At 41.6% G+C, this 17079-nt stretch overlaps 1 protein-coding gene across 3 annotated transcripts in view; it reads left to right on the top strand.

Annotated features, from left to right (window-relative positions):
• Positions 1-785: 785 nt before the first annotated feature.
• Positions 786-17079, top strand: part of OCIAD2 (OCIA domain containing 2) — a 33120-nt gene continuing 16826 nt past the window's right edge. For 2 of the 3 annotated variants that reach the window (XM_089669234.1, XM_089669232.1), the window contains exons 1-4: positions 786-958; positions 10400-10481; positions 13177-13230; positions 15164-15211. In XM_089669234.1, coding sequence (XP_089525360.1) covers positions 905-958; positions 10400-10481; positions 13177-13230; positions 15164-15211 — 238 coding nt within the window. In that variant the 5' untranslated portion in view covers positions 786-904. Of the gene's footprint in view, positions 959-7462; positions 7482-10399; positions 10482-13176; positions 13231-15163; positions 15212-17079 lie in introns of those variants that run through there. The other variant, XM_089669235.1, reaches the window with a different exon arrangement.

Below are 17079 nucleotides of genomic sequence, written 5' to 3'. Positions count from 1 at the left end.
TTTTATTAGTGCAGCACATTGATATTATAGCGTCACAACGCATGTCAATGATTTGCAATGCATGTCTATGCATACTGTCAAGTGAAGTGTAAGCTTTGTTTCTATACATACAGGACCTTAAGCCCTGGTTCACATATATGCAGCTGTGGGGCCGTGTTTTGCGTGGACACGAGAGCCCATTCATTTGAATGGACTACCGTGCCCTGTGACACGCAGGGAAGATGTCCCTGCACTTCTTCTGAAAACACAGCCCGCACAGGAACCTCGGTTCCCAGTACAGTTGCATTTTCCAGTGCGGGCAGCGTGCCATTAGAACTAATGGCACTCGCCCGTGGGTCCGCATTTGTGCGGGTGGTGCAGCTGCACGGAGTTTCGTGCGGATCCGCAGCAGCACCACCCGCACAGATGTGAACCTAGCCTAAATGCCGGTACCTCCTGGTACAGCATTCTGTCCCATCCAGCCGCAGCCTGCCAAAGACTTTGACAGGCTGCCTGCAGCAAGGCTGGATGCTGCAACTGTCCCTCCCGTGTGCAATGAAATACTGGAAGCAACGCACTGCAAATGGACATATGAGATAGTGTGCTTTTAAAGAAATAACACCACAACAAAAGAAATTGAATTGATCCCATATCTAAAGTCATATTACTGATGTTGTTAAAGGGCAGACATATATTGTAAGTCACCCTATAGATATTAGATATAGATTTCTGGTATTTCCCTGTTCAGGCCCCCAGCTCAGTTTACAAGCGTCATTGAGAACTGGGCGTAGACAGTCTCCTTCACTTCCCACATGTAAACACAGGCAGCTGCTAGAGTTTAAAAATCAGTCCAAAGCTCAGGAGCAGCAGAATACAAGGAAAGGTCTTTTCATTGTCCTACAATTGTTTCTAATCTTCTAGAAGAATGGCAGAGCAAGCAGCACCCCAGGGAACAGACCCTGCACCTCCGGGTCCTAAAGTAAGTATTTGTTTTATAGATGCTGCTCTCTATTTGTATGTAGTTATAGAAAGTAGACTAGACAAAAAGGCTTACTTTCTATACTTAAATCTGCCTGAAAAATGGCCTTTCAAACCTAAAACCCCTTTTGATTGGAATAATTCACTAATTTGCATCTTGTCTTTGGACCTCATTTACAGGGGTGCTGAGATCTGTAGTCCCTGAATGGGATGGGTTTTTTTAGACTTCTATTAAGTTTTTTCAAGTAAACTAGAAAATACTAAACGGAGCCTTGCGGGCAGGCTTGCCAGGTGTGCAGGAAGCCTGTTCAAGTCTTTGGGGGCGCGGCGGCTGCACAAACACAGCCACTCATCCCAATGTGACAGGAATGCAGGTGTGTAGCCATGAATGCACGCGGTCTGCGTTCAGGGCTGCCCACCTGTCAAATTGGGGCAAGCTGCAACCCCATACATGGGCTGCCTGCACGCAGCACCTGGCGGTCACAGATGTATAAACACACTTCATGGACTATGGGTTCCAGACCCATGTGAGTGAGGCCTTAAAATAATAAAATTAATTAGTGAGTCAGTCAACCATAAGTGCTTTTAAACATGCCTGGGGCAAACAGATCTATTAAAAAGAGAAAAAAATAGAAAAAAGGGGCCGACACATGGTGTTTTTACTCCATTTTCTGTGTTTAAAATGGGGACAAAAAAAAAAAAACCAGAATCAACACCGAGCTTTTGGAGCATGTGTGGGGCAGCACAGTGGTTAAATGGTTAGCACTTCCACCTGCCAGTACTAGGGTCATTGGTTCAAATCCCAACCATGGCACCACCTGCCTGGAGTTTGCATGTTCTCCCTGTGCGGGTTTCCTCCAGGCACTCCAGTTTCCTCCCACAGTCCAAAGACATGCTGGTAGGTTAATCTGATCCTGTCTAAATTGGCCCTAGTATGTGTATGAATGTAAGTTAGGGACTTTAGATTGTATGCTCCTTGAGGGTTAGGGACTGATGTGTATGTAATATATACATAATGTAAAAGCGCTATATAAGTACCTGAAATAAATGAAATCTGTAGACATGAGCTCAGGGTTGGACGTGCACTCAGAAGTTGACCGCCATTAATCACCTGAACTTCCCTAAGTATGATTGCATTGTGCAACCGTTTGTATTTAGCCTGCTGGGTAGAGATGGTGATTAAGCTCTACTAAAACGTCTGACATTGATTTATCAGGGGCAAACAATAGTGACTGGACAAACTTTACAATTTCATGTCATTATTTTATGAAAAAACAAACCACATGTAAAAAGTCAGGACGGCCTTGTACACGCCTGCACTGACAGAAATCGTTTCTATTTGAATGTAAACATGCGGTCATCTGCTATTGTTCAATTCTTCTTCCTGGGGAGAGCGTAAACATGAGGGAACATGAAGAGACTAAAATACTAAAACTTCAAATACTTTTTTTTTATTCTCTCTTTTTCTGTTTTACCTGTTTTTATATTATGATTCAAGATTATGGAGATATTAGATGATTAGGAAATGCAAAAATGTAAACTAAAATGCTGATACCTTTTTTCTGATTATTTACGCTGGACTGTCATAAGAATATTGATGGAAATGAAAATTATCAACCTACAGAGAACTGAATTTAAAGACATCCCAAAAATCAAAGTGAAAAAATGATGCAGCAGGCTAGTCCATTTTACTGAAATTTAATTGCAGCAATTCAAAATGGTACTCAGTAGTTTGTATGGCCCCCATGTGCTTGTATGCATGCCTGACAATGTCGGGGCATGCTCCTAATGAGACGGCGGATGGTGTCCTGGGGTATTTCCTCCCAGATCTGGACCTGGGAGTCACTGAGCTCCTGGACTGTCTGAGGTGCAACCTGGCGATGTTGGATGGACCAAAACATGATATCCCAGAGGTGTTCTATTGGATTTGGGTCAGGTGAGCATGGGGGCCATTCAATGGTATCAATTCCTTCATCCTCCAGGAACTGCCTGCATTCTCTCACCATATAAGGCTGGGCATTGTCATGCACCAGGAGGAACCCAGGACCCACTGCACCAGTGTGGGGTCTGACAATGGCTCCAAGGATTTTATCCCAATACCTAATGGCAGTCAGGGTGCCTTTTTGGTTTCTAAACAAAGGGTCAATTCAGCCTTTAGGGGGGCCGGACTGTGGCCAGTGGGAGTAGAAATTTGTCCTGGCCTTAGTGGGAGTAAATGGTGTTCCATTTTTAGTATTAGGAGGAGGAATAGTGCCCCATCTTTGACATCAGTACAATGATTAGTGCCCCATCTTTGGTATCCGAGGAAGGGATAGTGCCCCATTATTGGTGTCAGTGGGAGAAACAGTGCCCCATTATTGGTGTCAGTGGAAGGAATAGTGCCCCATCATTGGTGTCAGTGCAGGACTTATTGCTCTACTTTTGGTGTCAGTTGGAGGAAAAGTGACTCCTATCAGTGGTGCCTGAAGGGCCAGATAAAAGTAAGCAAAGGGCTGCATCTGTCCCCCGGGCTCCAGTTTGGAGACCACTGGTCTAGCCTATAGAGGTCTGTGTGTCCCTCCATGGATATGCCTCCCCAGACCAACACTGACTCGCTCACCGAAACAGTCATGCTGAACTATGTTACAGGCAGCATAATGCACTCCATAGCTTCTCCAGACCCTTTCACATCTGTCATGGTCAGGTTGAACCTGCTCTCATCTGTGAGAAGCACAGGGCGCAAGTGGCAGACCTGCCAATTCTGGTTTACATTGGCAAATGCCAATCAAGCTCTATGGTGCCGGGCAGTGAGTGCAGGGCCCACTAGAGGACTTCGGGCCCTCAGGCTACCCTCATGAAGTCTGTTTCTGATTGTTTGGTCAGAGACATTCACACCAGTGGCCTGCTGGAGGTCATTTTGTAGCACTCTGGCAATGCTCATTCTGTTCCTCCTTGCACAAAGCACCAGATACTGTTCCTGCTGATGGGTTAAAGACCTTATATGGCCCTGTCCAGCTCTCCTAGAGTAACTGCCTGTCTCCTGGAATATCCTCCATGCTCTTGAGACTGTGCTGGGAGACACAGCAAACCTTCTGGCAATGGTGTGTGTGTGTGTGTGTGTGTGTGTGTGTATATAATATATACACAGTGGGGATCGAAAGTTTGGGCACCCCAGCTAAAAATTTGTATTAATGTGCATAAAAAAGCCAAGGAAAGATGGAAAAATCTCCAAAAGGCATCAAATTACAGATTAGGCATTCTTATAATATGTCAACAAAAGTTAGATTTTATTTCCATCATTTACACTTTCAAAATAACAGAAAACAAAAAAATGGCGTCTGCAAAAGTTTGGGCACCCTGCAGAGTTAATATCTTGTACTGCCCCCTTTGGCAAGTATCACGGCTTGTAAACGCTTTTTGTAGCCAGCCAAGAGTCTTTCAAATCTTGTTTGAGGTATCTTTGCCCATTCTTCCTTACAAAAGTCTTCCAGTTCTTTGAGATTTCTGGGCTGTCTGTCACGCACTGCTCTTTTAAGGTCTATCCATAGATTTTCAATTATGTTGAGGTCAGGAGATTGTGAAGGCCATGGCAAAACCTTCAGTTTACGCCTCTTGATGTAATCCCCCGTGGATTTTGAGGTGTGTTTAGGATCATTATCCATTTGTAGAAGCCATCCTCTCTTTAACTTAAGCTTTTTCAAGCTTTTTTGCTGAAATTTTATTGAATCCATTTTTCCTTCTACTCGTGAGATGTTCCCTGTGCCACTGGCTGCAACACAACTTCAAAGCATGATTGATCCAACCCCATGCTTAACAGTTGGACAGAGGTTCTTTTCATTAAATTCTGTGCCCCTTCTTCTCCAAACGTACCTTTGCTCATCCCGGCCAAAAAGTTCAATTTAACCTCTTTGGTCCACAGAACTTGTTTCCAAAATGCATCAGGCTTGTCTATATGTTCATTAGCAAAGTTCAAACGATGATTTTTGTGGTGAGGACGTAGAAGAGGTTTTCTTCTGATGACTCTTCCATGAAGACCATATTTGTACAAGTATCTCTTTATAGTGGAATAGTGTACCACAACTCCAGTGTCTGCCAGATCTTTCTGGAGGGATCGTGCAGTCAAACGTGGGTTTTGAATTGTTTTTCTCACAATCCTGCGAGCTGTTCTGCCTGATATTTTTCTTGGTCTTCCAGATCTTGCTTTAACTTCCACTGTTCCTGATGACTGCCATTTCTTAATTACATTCCGAACAGAGGATATTGACATCTGAAAACGCTTTGCTATCTTCTTATAGCCTTCTCCAGCTTTGTGAGCGTCAACTATTTTCAGTTTCAGTTTTCTAGACAACTGCTTAGAAGAACCCATGGTGCTGATTGTTGGGGCAAGGTCAGATGAGTCTGGGCATTTAAAACCTTTGAGATTGACATCACCTGGTCTTCCCAGACGATGATTGAGAACAATCCATGACAGTGGCAGGTCTCAGCTTGGCAAAGGGGGCAGTGCATGCTATAAATTCTGCAGGGTGCCCAAACTTTTGCAGACGCCATTTTTTTGTTTTCTGTTATTTTGAAAGTGTAAATGATGGAAATAAAATCTAACTTTTGTTGACATATTATAAGAATGTCTAATCTGTAATTTGATGCCTTTTGGAGATTTTTCCATCTTTCCTTGGCTTCTTTATGCACATTAATCCAAATTTTTAGCTGGGGTGCCCAAACTTTCGATCCCCACTGTGTGTGTGTGTGTGTGTGTGTGTGTGTGTGTGTGTGTGTATATATATATATATATATATATAATGTATGTAACATCCTGGATAAGTTGGACTGCCTGTGCAACCTCTGTAGGGTCAAGGTATCGCCTCATGCTACCAGTGACAATGACCCTGGCCGAATGCAAATCTAGTGAAAAACAGAAAAGATGAGCAGGGAAAAAATGTCAGTGGCCTCCAGCCTGTAAAACCTGTTTTGGGGGTCATCTCATTGTTGTCCATCTAGGGCATCTGTTGTAAATTTCATTAACACCAAAGCAGCTGAAACATATTAACAACCGCCTCTGCTACTTAACTGACCAGATCAATATCTCAGGAGTTTAATTGACTTGATGCTATACTCTGATTAAAAAGTGTTCCTTTTTTAATTTTTTTGGTGTGTGTGTTTAAAGCTTTAGTTAATGTCATAGAATGTATATTATAGAAAACTGGAATCATGATGTTTTATACAGAGTACATTTTTAACAAGTACAATAATTGGGTTGGCAGCAGCCAGTGTCTCCTTTTATGATCTTTAGTAGCCTTACACAGTGACTTGTCACAACCTTTCACACACTTCAGCTCACTGTAGCAAAGGGTGTGAAGTGTCCTTTGTGTTCTAATGTCATCATTTAGAGAGCTGCATGCCAAGTATTCAGCCATAACCTGACACATCATAAAGCTGGTCATAGACTGTGAGTGAATATCAGCCGCTTCCTAAGAAAAGAAGAAAGTGGACAACGTTTTGGGTGGCCATGTTGAACATGGAGTATTGGAGAAAGTGTCAATCATCTAGGAGTAGGAGTCATCCCACGTGACATTGAACCAGGCCGAAGACTGTCAACCAAACGTTAATAACCTTTTTAAAATCCTTACCATTTAGGGAAAAAGTCTGATTGAATTTTCATGGCCTAATCTCTATAATTCATAAGATAACAGCATCTGCTCTGCCAAGGAGGAGGCGTAACAGTAGGGATTCTCTCCATGTTGAATGTGTCTGAGAGTCTTTTGGTCCATCCACCACTGCAAGTGGGGCTGAATTACATCACCGCTTCCTGGAGAAAGAACTACAGAAGGAATGTGCCAAGACCAGTGGCTGGAGGAATAGGAGGCATAGCAGCCACTGGTCTTACAAACAGAAAACCAAAGAGAATTAACTGTTTGATTTGAAAATGAATAGGATATTTCAGAGCAACTACTGAGTGAACCAGATGATGATGACACATTCAGTGAAGATAGGAAATCAGCAACACACACATTTAAAGAACTTCTGCTTTAAATAAAATCTCTAAATTAGAAGATGTGAGTTTAGGCAATTCTTTTATATTAAGTGTCATGTAATTGTGGGGGGCATGGCAGAGGGGTGTGTCCCTTTTTTATACATACTTTGTGCTAAAGGTGTCCCTCTGTCATTGGACAGTTGGAAGATATAATGTAAGCTATTAACTAAAGAGCACTTGAGGAATGACAGTTGGAATCAATCCACTTTGGTTAACAATATCTTTTTTTTTTTTTTTTTTTTTTTCCCCCCCCCCACAATAGCTGGCCCCTACACATCCATAAAGCAGGAGCACGAATTCAAAGGTTTCGGGACATTACTGAAACAGAAGAAATTTTATAATTAACTTGTTGGAACTTTTTTTCTGGCACATCGGTGATCTCCAAACTGTGGCCCTTTTTGCTTGCCTTTAATTGGCACTTGGGGTACTATTTCATCCACTGATACCAAAAATGGGGCACTAGTCTTCCCACTGACACCGATGGGGCACAATTTCATCTTTTGGCACCAATGATGAGGTACAAGTCTTTCCATTGACTAGGCACTATTCCTCCAACTGAAATCAATGATGGGACAGCATTCCCTCCATTACACCAATGATGGAGTACTAGTCCTCCTACTGACACCAAAGATAGGGAATTGTTTACTCCCACTGGATGCCAGGATGTCTTCTACTCCCACTGCCCCCCCCCCCCCCTAAAGTCTGAAGGACTGTAAACTGGCCTTTGTATAGGAAGTTTTGAGACCCCTGATGTACATTGAGGACTTTATCTAATATTCAGGATAAGCTATGTTTGAGTCCTTGCTTGAGTGAAACTGTGGACTTTGCTTAAGGCCATAGCAACAGTAGTAGCAGTAAATTCTTTAGAGCCCCACAGCAGTGTCCCTTTTTAAGGAATAGGTCAGATGGACAAAGCTCTTCAGAACACCAGCTGATGTTCCCTTTGCAAGACCCACAGCTGACTTCCTAGCACAAGAGGGGGTTAAACAGCACTAAGTCAAGAAGATCCTTTAGGGATATCTGTACTCAAAAGGCCCAAGAGCAGCTGGATGCATTCCTCCGTGATACAAGGCCAGATCTTCAGTAGACAGCCCCTTGGTCAACATAGCAGAACCCAGGTCTCGGCGTTCAGGCCCTCAGGTTGCCCACCTGAGGCTGCATGGCAGCAGATGCCTAGAGGTCAATGTGCCCTCTCCCAGGCTGGAACAATTCTGTACAGGAAAGACTCAGAGCTCTCTGTGCTTTATTCAATATATACAGTTTCCAGCATACCTTAGAGCCCCCTCTCTCTGGGATAGACTGAGACTGTATCAATATTCATGCTCCCATCCTGATAACACCACACCTATCATCCAGAAACTTTTTCTGGATACATAGGAGCTAAATGATCGGCCTAATATATATAAGTGAAAGCGGAGTTCCACTCACGTTGTTAAAAAAGAAGTCAGCAGCTACAAAAACTGTAGCTGCTGACTTCTAAAAAACAGCCACTTACCTGTCCCTTGGTACTGTGGTGTGTCCCCCGCAGCCCGTTTCACCAGCCGTCCTGTATTCCAGGAGGCCGGCATCTTCAGTGTGGGCACTCGGCTGTGACAGCTTGCAGCTTCACAGCTGGGTACCCACTGCGCATGCATGAGTAGCGCTGCTCTTCATGAATGATCCTGTAGTCTTTTGGGACCTGTCACGTGTCCCAAAAGACTACAGGGAGGGAGGACACTTTCCGTTTCTGATCATCTGGGCGATCAGACCAGAAGGGGGAGCGGGTAACTGTCAAATTCAGGTACGCGCTCTTGGCCCCCAAAGGTTCCAATCCTTAATGGGGAGCAGTCCTTAAAGCGGACCTTCCCCTTTTGGGTGGAGCTCCGCTTTAACCCTTTCTGGGGAGGATGCTACATCAGCATATATCAGAGCTTTAATAATAAAATAAAGTGCTTGTGAGCCACTAGGATCTAATGTGATTGTGAAATTATATCATTTATAATGCTATGGTTCACTGACATTGATACACACACTCATATAATGTGTAATCTATAACCAAAAATGAAAGTGCAATTGTGTCGCGCTCCGCGAAATAATGATTAGAATTACTAAAATTGCTTAGTTAATCGTAAATTAAATACCAATGTTATTGTGATTTAACCCAAAGAAACATTCAACAAAAGATAAATAATGTATTAAATATACTATTAATATATATAGTGATAGTCCCAAAGTCAATTCATATATTCCAACAAGTGCTTTTTCTTGCAAACGTGCCCTCCGAATTTGAATATCAACATGCGCTCACCTCAATGGAAGCCTAATTTGCGATTAGGCAACTATAGCTTTGTATTATATAATAGGATTGATCTTCTCTGTGTTTGTGATATACAGGCTGATTAGATGTAATTCTGTATCTCATCCACCAGGGTTTTCTTAATGGTCTCCTCCCTTAGTACAGATTAGGTGGCATGGATCTCTCCCTCCTATCTCCTGCAGGATAAAGATCTATCTTTCCATCTCTCCGTTTTCTCCTATCTCTCCACTGGGTGAATATATGGAAGAAAGAAATATAGTGCCTTATCCTTGAAACAACTTTTATTTGCAATCAGTATTCTATACACTCACAATGTCAATAAAATCAAGCTTTATACAGCCTCCTCTGTGTGTGCTGAACACACAGCCTATACTCGCCGCTGTGATCTCGAGTGTGTGGTGATGTCAGAGCCCTTCCCCCTACACGTTGCACCACCGGGTCATGTGATTGCTGGTCTCTCACACTTAGAGTCATCGGGGGACAGATGTAGCATCGGAACGATGCTGCATTCACCTAGGTCAGGGTAGGCAACCTGCGGCTCTCCAGCTGTTGCAGGACTACAAGTTCCATCATGCCTCTGCAAGTCATAGCTGTAACTGTCAGTTTTGTAATGTTGCAATGCCTCATGGGAAATGTATTTCCACAACAGCTAGAGAGCCACAGGTTTCCTACCCCTGAATTCCTAGGTAAATATATTTGGAGGAAAAACAATTGACATATTTTGCAAGGGGGGGGGGGTGCATGTATTACTTTTTTTGTTCATAGGAATCTGCAAAGCATTGCGGGTGCAATGCCTGGCTCCTGCAGATTCTTCCTCCAGCTCTCTGGATTTAAGCTGGAGTATTGGAGAAAGTGTCAATCATCTAGGAGTAGGGGTTGTAGTTTACTAATTCACAGGCCCTGCACAGCCAGGGGAAGCAAACTCCCTGTCCCGAGGAAAGCAATGTGAGGGTGTAGGGCCCTATTTGCATCATATTACACTTGAAATATGGGTGTAATATGGTGCAAAAGATGGCGTTCTCCTTTAAATCTTCAGATAATTGAGAGCATATGCCAGTTTTACAAAGAATAGTGTGCTGTACTCTGGATACATGCTAAGAATACATCATGTGTATTAATTGTTTGTTTTTCCTCCACAGAAGTGTCCCTTTACCCCTGAACAAAGACATGAAATTAAAAAAATCATGAAGGAATGTAAAGAGGAAAGCTTTTGGTACAGAGGTAATTTTACAAACCTGTGATTCTAGGACTCTTTAAATGCATAATTGCCAATTAACAATTAAGTTCATCAACAACCTCAATGGTCAGATCAACCAAAGGTAATATTTCAGTTACTGGCAGTTAAAGTATAACTAAAGTCAAATCAAAAAACCGTTACATTCCTGGAATGCTGGGATTGCTACCTGTCACATTTGCTTGTGTCCTCAACCAAACTGTCATCAAGTGGTTGGTGTCATAACTGATCACGTGCAGCACCATGCTAGTTGTACATCAAACAGAAGCAGCATCCAGCTGACCTTTTTGATCAGCGGGATGCTGGCTTGAAAGTGATGCAGCAGATCCATAGCGTGGTGCCCTCACAACCCCTAATGTTTCCATAAAGAGTACCTGTCACCTGCCTAATGCTATCACATAGGAGTTTATTAGCCCCTTGTGATGGCAATCAAGTAATAATAAATAATTTAAAAAGTTTAAAAAACTTGAAATATATTTAAAATTTAAAAACAATTGCCATAACCCCCAATTGCCCCTCACACCTGCGCAAACGCAAGCCCAGCGTGTGCATGCTTGTGTAAACTGTGGTCACACCACATGTGTGCACACCACATGTGTGACGTATCGCCACGTATGTCAGAGTGAGAACAATACTTCTAGCACAAGATCTCCTAGTTAACGTCACCTATGGTGATTTTTTTTTTTTGGGCACTGTAGATTTTGGTGACATCGCAGGTGCATGCAATTTTATGACATGGAATGTTTGGTATCAACTTGGTGCAACCTCATAAATTATATATATTTCTCAAAATGTTATTATTTTTCCAAAGACATTGCAGAGAAATGACAAGGTAACAGGGATGCATTGTCTGTATTCTACAGCATTCAAGAGGAGTGTATTGGTTCTCAATTCAGGCACATGGCACAGATGTTCTCTGGGATATTCTACCAAAATCAGGGCATGAAATGTGCTGCATTTCTATTAAATCAGAATAAGCCAGTACAATACATTACGCAATCTTACATAGATAAGTGAAAAGAAATTCAACAAGACTATTCAGAACAGATCTAAAACCGACTGGGGGTGGGGTGAGTACAGTAATAACCTGCAATAGGATATTAAATCGGGGTGAAAGTTATCTCCTCTTTTATATTTTAACCAAAATGGGTATCCTATTGTGTGTTTGCACTAAAATTTTATTTTTTATTAGATTTTTTTTTTTTTTCTGAAAACCTTGTGTTTTAATAAACCGTTGCACAAAAATCATGTGACATAAAGATTTGCAACTATCCTCTTTTTATTCTACAGGGTCTCTGCTTTCAGAAAATTTATATATTGTTTGATTTAAGTTATTTTTTTATCTTAAGTTATTTTGATCTTTTGCCAAACTGGTTAAGGCTGTCAGCAGATCTACAAATTCTACACTGCCTGAAAATGGAGAGCAACTGAGCAGAGCAGGATGAGATAGTGTATTACTGGATTTTAAATGGCATAGGCACTTATTATTAATGTTTTACATTGATATACCTGCAAAAGGGGCCAGCCTGAAGTGATCTAGCAGGACTTAATTTTCTGACTAAAGTTCCACTTTTAAAGTGTTACTAAACCCAGGACCCTGCATTCACTATATCTGGTCTCCCACAGTACACAGAACATGGAAATGTAATTTTAGTAAATATAAACTGCTGAAAATAAAAAAATTCCCATCAGCAGTATATAACAATCTTGTAACTTCTATCAGTGTCTAGCTGAGCACTGGTTATAGCTTGTAGGAAGAGTTTCATTCTGTTCTGACTGTCCTGTGAAGCTGCGTAACCCCTGACCCTCTGTCTGGGAAGTGCTGATTGGCCTGAACACATGCACCCTCCCAAAGGAGAAAAGAGCTCTCTAGCCATACACACTAAACTGAGCATGTGCTAAGTCACTCCTAGAGTTCTGTACTATCAGCAGATGGATTGGGGACAGCAGGAAAAGGGGAGGATCAGAGAAGACAGGATCAAACAACCTTTTTACACCATGTGGAGGATTAACCCCTTAGGTTCCACAGTGCGTATAACAAGCATGCTTTACTGCATATGCAGACTGATTTTACAGACTTATTTACTGTTGTGGGTTTAGTAATACTAAGTTTTGGATAGCGTGGAGAGGGATTAGAACACTTGTCACACTTTTATGGCTCTCTGTGTCACCATTAAGGAGATTCACCCTTCTATTTTGTCTTGTTTACCATTCTCACCAAAAGTGAAAGATAACCCAAAATTTTTGGTTATCACCAGTGCAGGAATAGATGGGAAATCTTCCTTTTGGGGGACACTAGTTCTCATGAAAACTCACTTTGGAGGGATTTCCTCTCACTTTGGGACACAGTTGGCAAAAATAAAATTCATAGGGATTATAACCACCCCTTCCTTTTATCAGAAACAAGGGGGAAAAGAGAGTTTGTTGTGTGTTTTTTTTTTTTTTTTTTTTTTTAGTCCTAATTTAATTACTTGAAGGGGCTTATTTGTGGCTGTTACATTTTCTCCTTTTTCTCAAATAACTAGGCAAAGTTTACAAAAAAAATAAAAAATCTAACCATTCTTGCCAGACCCACTGGTAGGGGTCAGGTGATCAGCCTGACTGTGGAGTATATGTCGTACTGGTGTGAGTGCCTGATTATTCATGTGGCTATTTAATAATTTGTTTGTTTTTTCTTAACAGCTCTGCCTCTGTCTCTTGGTAGCATGCTTGCCACTCAGGGCCTCGTTTACAAAGGTCAGTAAATCATGTGCAATGAAACACCATCATTGTACTTGGATCCATCACATATTCTTAAAGTGGAATTTGCACTGCATCTGAGCACCACAAACCAAAAATGCTATATAATTTTAATTTTTATATTCCGAGTAAATTCCTCCATCAATCCATGTCTCTATGCTTTACTTTGCTGAGAAATCATTTTGAAAAACACCTCCTGGCATTGGCCAACTTGAGTAAAGGCAGATGATTCATGTAGCAGTTGCTTCCTGGAATCCATCTGCCATTAGCTCAGGCATTGGCTGAGCTAAGAACCCTCCCTCCCCTCATGAAGACTCCTGGGATGTATGGCATCATTTTTGCCAAGGCACAGAAACCAGGAAATAAATGAAGAAAAGCAAAAAAAAGGTTAAAACAAGTAAATATGCAATTCTTGCATGTTTCCACAATGTTTGTGTTTTTTTTTTTTTGTGTTTTTTTTTTTTTTTTTTTCTCTGTGTTATCAGCTCTGCTAGACCACAGAACATATCCCCCTTATGTTACAGAGGTGAGAAGGAAGGAGTGAGGTATTCACTTGGGGTTTGATTTTTTTTTTTTTTTTAAAGCATTTGGATAGCCATTTGACCAGTGAATGTTCATATATGTTCATTTTGTGTGAATGGGGCAAAGAATGAATGAAAATAGGACTATATCCTATGCTGTTCAAATGTAAAGTGAATTTAAAACAGAAAATACTGCATTTGGCCATTAGATGGAGCTAAGTACTATAAGAAATTCCTATGATTCATAGCCCCAGCTTGTGGCCTAATGTGGTATTTTCAGCTTTTAAACCAACGATTTACATTCCAACAGCACAGGCTGTAGCATGTTGACAATCTTTTTTCCGTATTGATACATTCATACATATACATGCGCTTTCACTGGTTGAATGGCTATGCATTATTTAATTTTTTTTATCAACCCCTTGTTAATATTTGCCATATTTAGTTATTTTAGGCTGAAACATTTTTACTTTCAGGTCTGATAAAGTTAGAATATTTAGCATTTGAATACCGCCATGCATCACATCAGCTGAAGAAATTCTCCCTGTTTGATGTTGCTGCATTTATCCACGCGTCAATTCTTCATTGTGTGCTAGTCGTGTCTGCATAGTGAGCCCCCACAGGCTTGTATTAGGCTGTACTCTGAGATCAGCAATGGCCTCCACACTTCTTTAAGGTGGAACTTCACCCAAAAGAGGAAGATCTGCCTAAAGTCCCCATTTTTACGTATTTTTTGGGGGGGTGGGTACCTAGATTTACAGGTACCTACACCCACTTCTAGCCCCCCCGGGCCAGATTGAAAGCATCATGGGCCTACTGCCAAGGATTTTGTTAGGCCCTTTTAATGGTAATAAGTGAAATGAAACGTCAAACAAGTTTTGTTAAAACAAATTAAATATTAAGACAAGTTAAATGGGGGGGGGGGATGAGAGGTGGAGGGTCCACCTCCCAGGTTCTCTCAGAACATCACTGGAGATCAGCGAGGGGGGGGGGGGGGGAGGATCGGCGTGAAGAACTGAGTGAGAGTGCAGAAGACTGCTGGGGGGAGATAGAAAGAACATTCATAGTTTCTAAATGCATCATGGCAGTGTCAAATTTTTTTTCTAAATTTTCAGTGGTTTTTGGTTTAAGAAAAAATAAAAAACCCAGAGGTGATTAAATACCACCAAAATAAAGCTCTATCTGTCACAAAAAAAGATAAAAATTTCATGTAGGTACAGTGTTGCATGACAGCGCAACAGTGCTGAAAGCTGGAAATTGGCCTGGGCGGGAAGGGGGTATAAGTGCCCTGTAGGCTTGTGGTTAAGTCAGCAGCTACAGAATTTACAGCTGTTGACTTTTTTTTTTTTTCTAGAACTGCTTTTGGCAAAAAGTGATTTCTGGATTTTTTTTTTTTTTTTTCCTTATAGGATATCTGTCGGCAAACAAAAGGTTTGGATCCTTGCCAAAAGTTGCTTGTAAGTATACAACTACATGCAGATTTCAATTTCTAATTACAGCTTCCTCTGCTGTCACTCTGGCCTCTGCTCTTCTGCTCAGAGAGTTCCACCCAATGTTGCGGGCTCTCGCTATTTGAATGGCCAAGATATGATGACGTCGCTCCCACACATGGGAGCCACGGCTGCGGCACAACTCTCTGAATGGATGGCACGCCAGCTGCAGACGTAGGGAATATCGCCTAAATGGTGCACGTTTAGGAGATATGTTCCTTGTACCCACAGGTAAGCTTTATTATAAGCTTACCTGGAAGTACAGGTGAGCGAGCAGTGTTTACTAACACCTTAAGAAAAATGTAAAGCTTAAATAACATTGGGAACATTACTTCTATCCAAAGTGTCCTTGTTCTGCTGGCTCCCACATTAGTTGAAATCCTCCTCCAATCCACCCCCATCTCTGCCACTGTAGTCTTCCGGTTACTAAAGCCAACTAACTTGCGACAGGCATTTATCAAGAGTACTGACTCTGCCCATTCTTTCAGCCCCATTCCTCCATTCATTGAAACCGTACTATAGTTCCTATAAATAAGTGCTCTATGAATGGAGGATATGGACCTTTCATTCATCAGTCTGTCCCACATTCATAGATCATTTTTCATTCATAGAAGCTGTAGCGCAACTTCCATGAATGAAGGGGGGAGGTGGAAAAGGGTAGGGCATAGCCAACACAAGATGAGTGCCTGTCTCAGGTCTGTCAAGTCTATCAACCCCTGCTGCATCAGATGATTACAGCGGTGGGGGTAGGATTGGAGGAGGAAGATTTCAACTAATGCAGGAGCCAGCAGTGCAAGGGACAATCAGATTGAAAGTAAGTACTGTTCCTCATTCTGACTTTTTTAGTGAAAAAATTAAATAGTTTTAATAACAAAATAATTGCAATTGGTATTTTTTATGTACCTGGAGTTCAGCTTTAAGATTTAATTCTCAGATTATTATTATTAGAGATGAGCGAATCGAACTTGGCGAAGTGGAATTCGTTTCGAATATTAGGAAAAATTCGTTTCGCACCGAATCCGAATTTTAGCAAACTTCGGATGCACGAATCGAATTTTCCCCGATCAGCCGGCAAAAAGTGTCACTGCAGAGAGCTCCGCTATTTCTGACAGTTCTCTGACTGTTCCTTCACATTTACAGCGGTTGAAACATTGTATCTATTTGTTTCCATTTAGGATACAGATGTTTTTATTCGGAAACAAATAGATACAATGTTTCAACTGCTGTAAATGTGAAGGAACTGTCAGAAATAGCGGCGCTCTCTGCAGATACACTTTTTGCTGTACTGGAATTCTTCTTTTTCTTCCTTTTCTTCCTTTTCTTCCTTTTCTTCCTTTTCTTCCTTTTCTTCCTTTTCTTCCTTTTCTTCTTTTTCTTCTTTTTCTTCTTCCCCCCGTGACTGCCCAAATGAGTGAAGTGTGCGGTGATTCTAAGATCGACGGCACTCATCTGCATGTCATACTGACTGACAGTATTATTTCTCTTCCCCAGCAGACTCCAAGGGCATTTAAATTAAAGGTACAGTGTTCTGCACTAATATAAAGGCTCTCTGAAGCCTAGAAACCCTTTTAATAAGTTAAATTCGCAGCGAATAAATTCGCATCGAATCGAATTTCTCCCGCAAATTCGGCGAATCAGCCGAATCGAATTTTTGAATAATTCGCTCATCTCTAATTATTATACAAGATTTATATAGCGCCAACAGTTTGCTCAACGATTTACAGTATAACGGGAGATAATACAGCAACAATTACAGTTCCTAACAATCTAGGAGTTGCACAGTATTCCAAAATTTAAGAATTTTCAGTGGTCAACTAATATCAGTTTAGACATTG

This window comes from Staurois parvus, unplaced genomic scaffold (assembly GCF_062004578.1).
Source record: "Staurois parvus isolate SC_StPar_1 unplaced genomic scaffold, SC_StPar_1.0 ptg000071l, whole genome shotgun sequence".
Taxonomy (NCBI): domain Eukaryota; kingdom Metazoa; phylum Chordata; class Amphibia; order Anura; family Ranidae; genus Staurois; species Staurois parvus.
The sequence above is the reverse complement of the archived record's forward strand: the minus strand, read 5'-3'. Positions and strand labels throughout refer to the sequence as shown.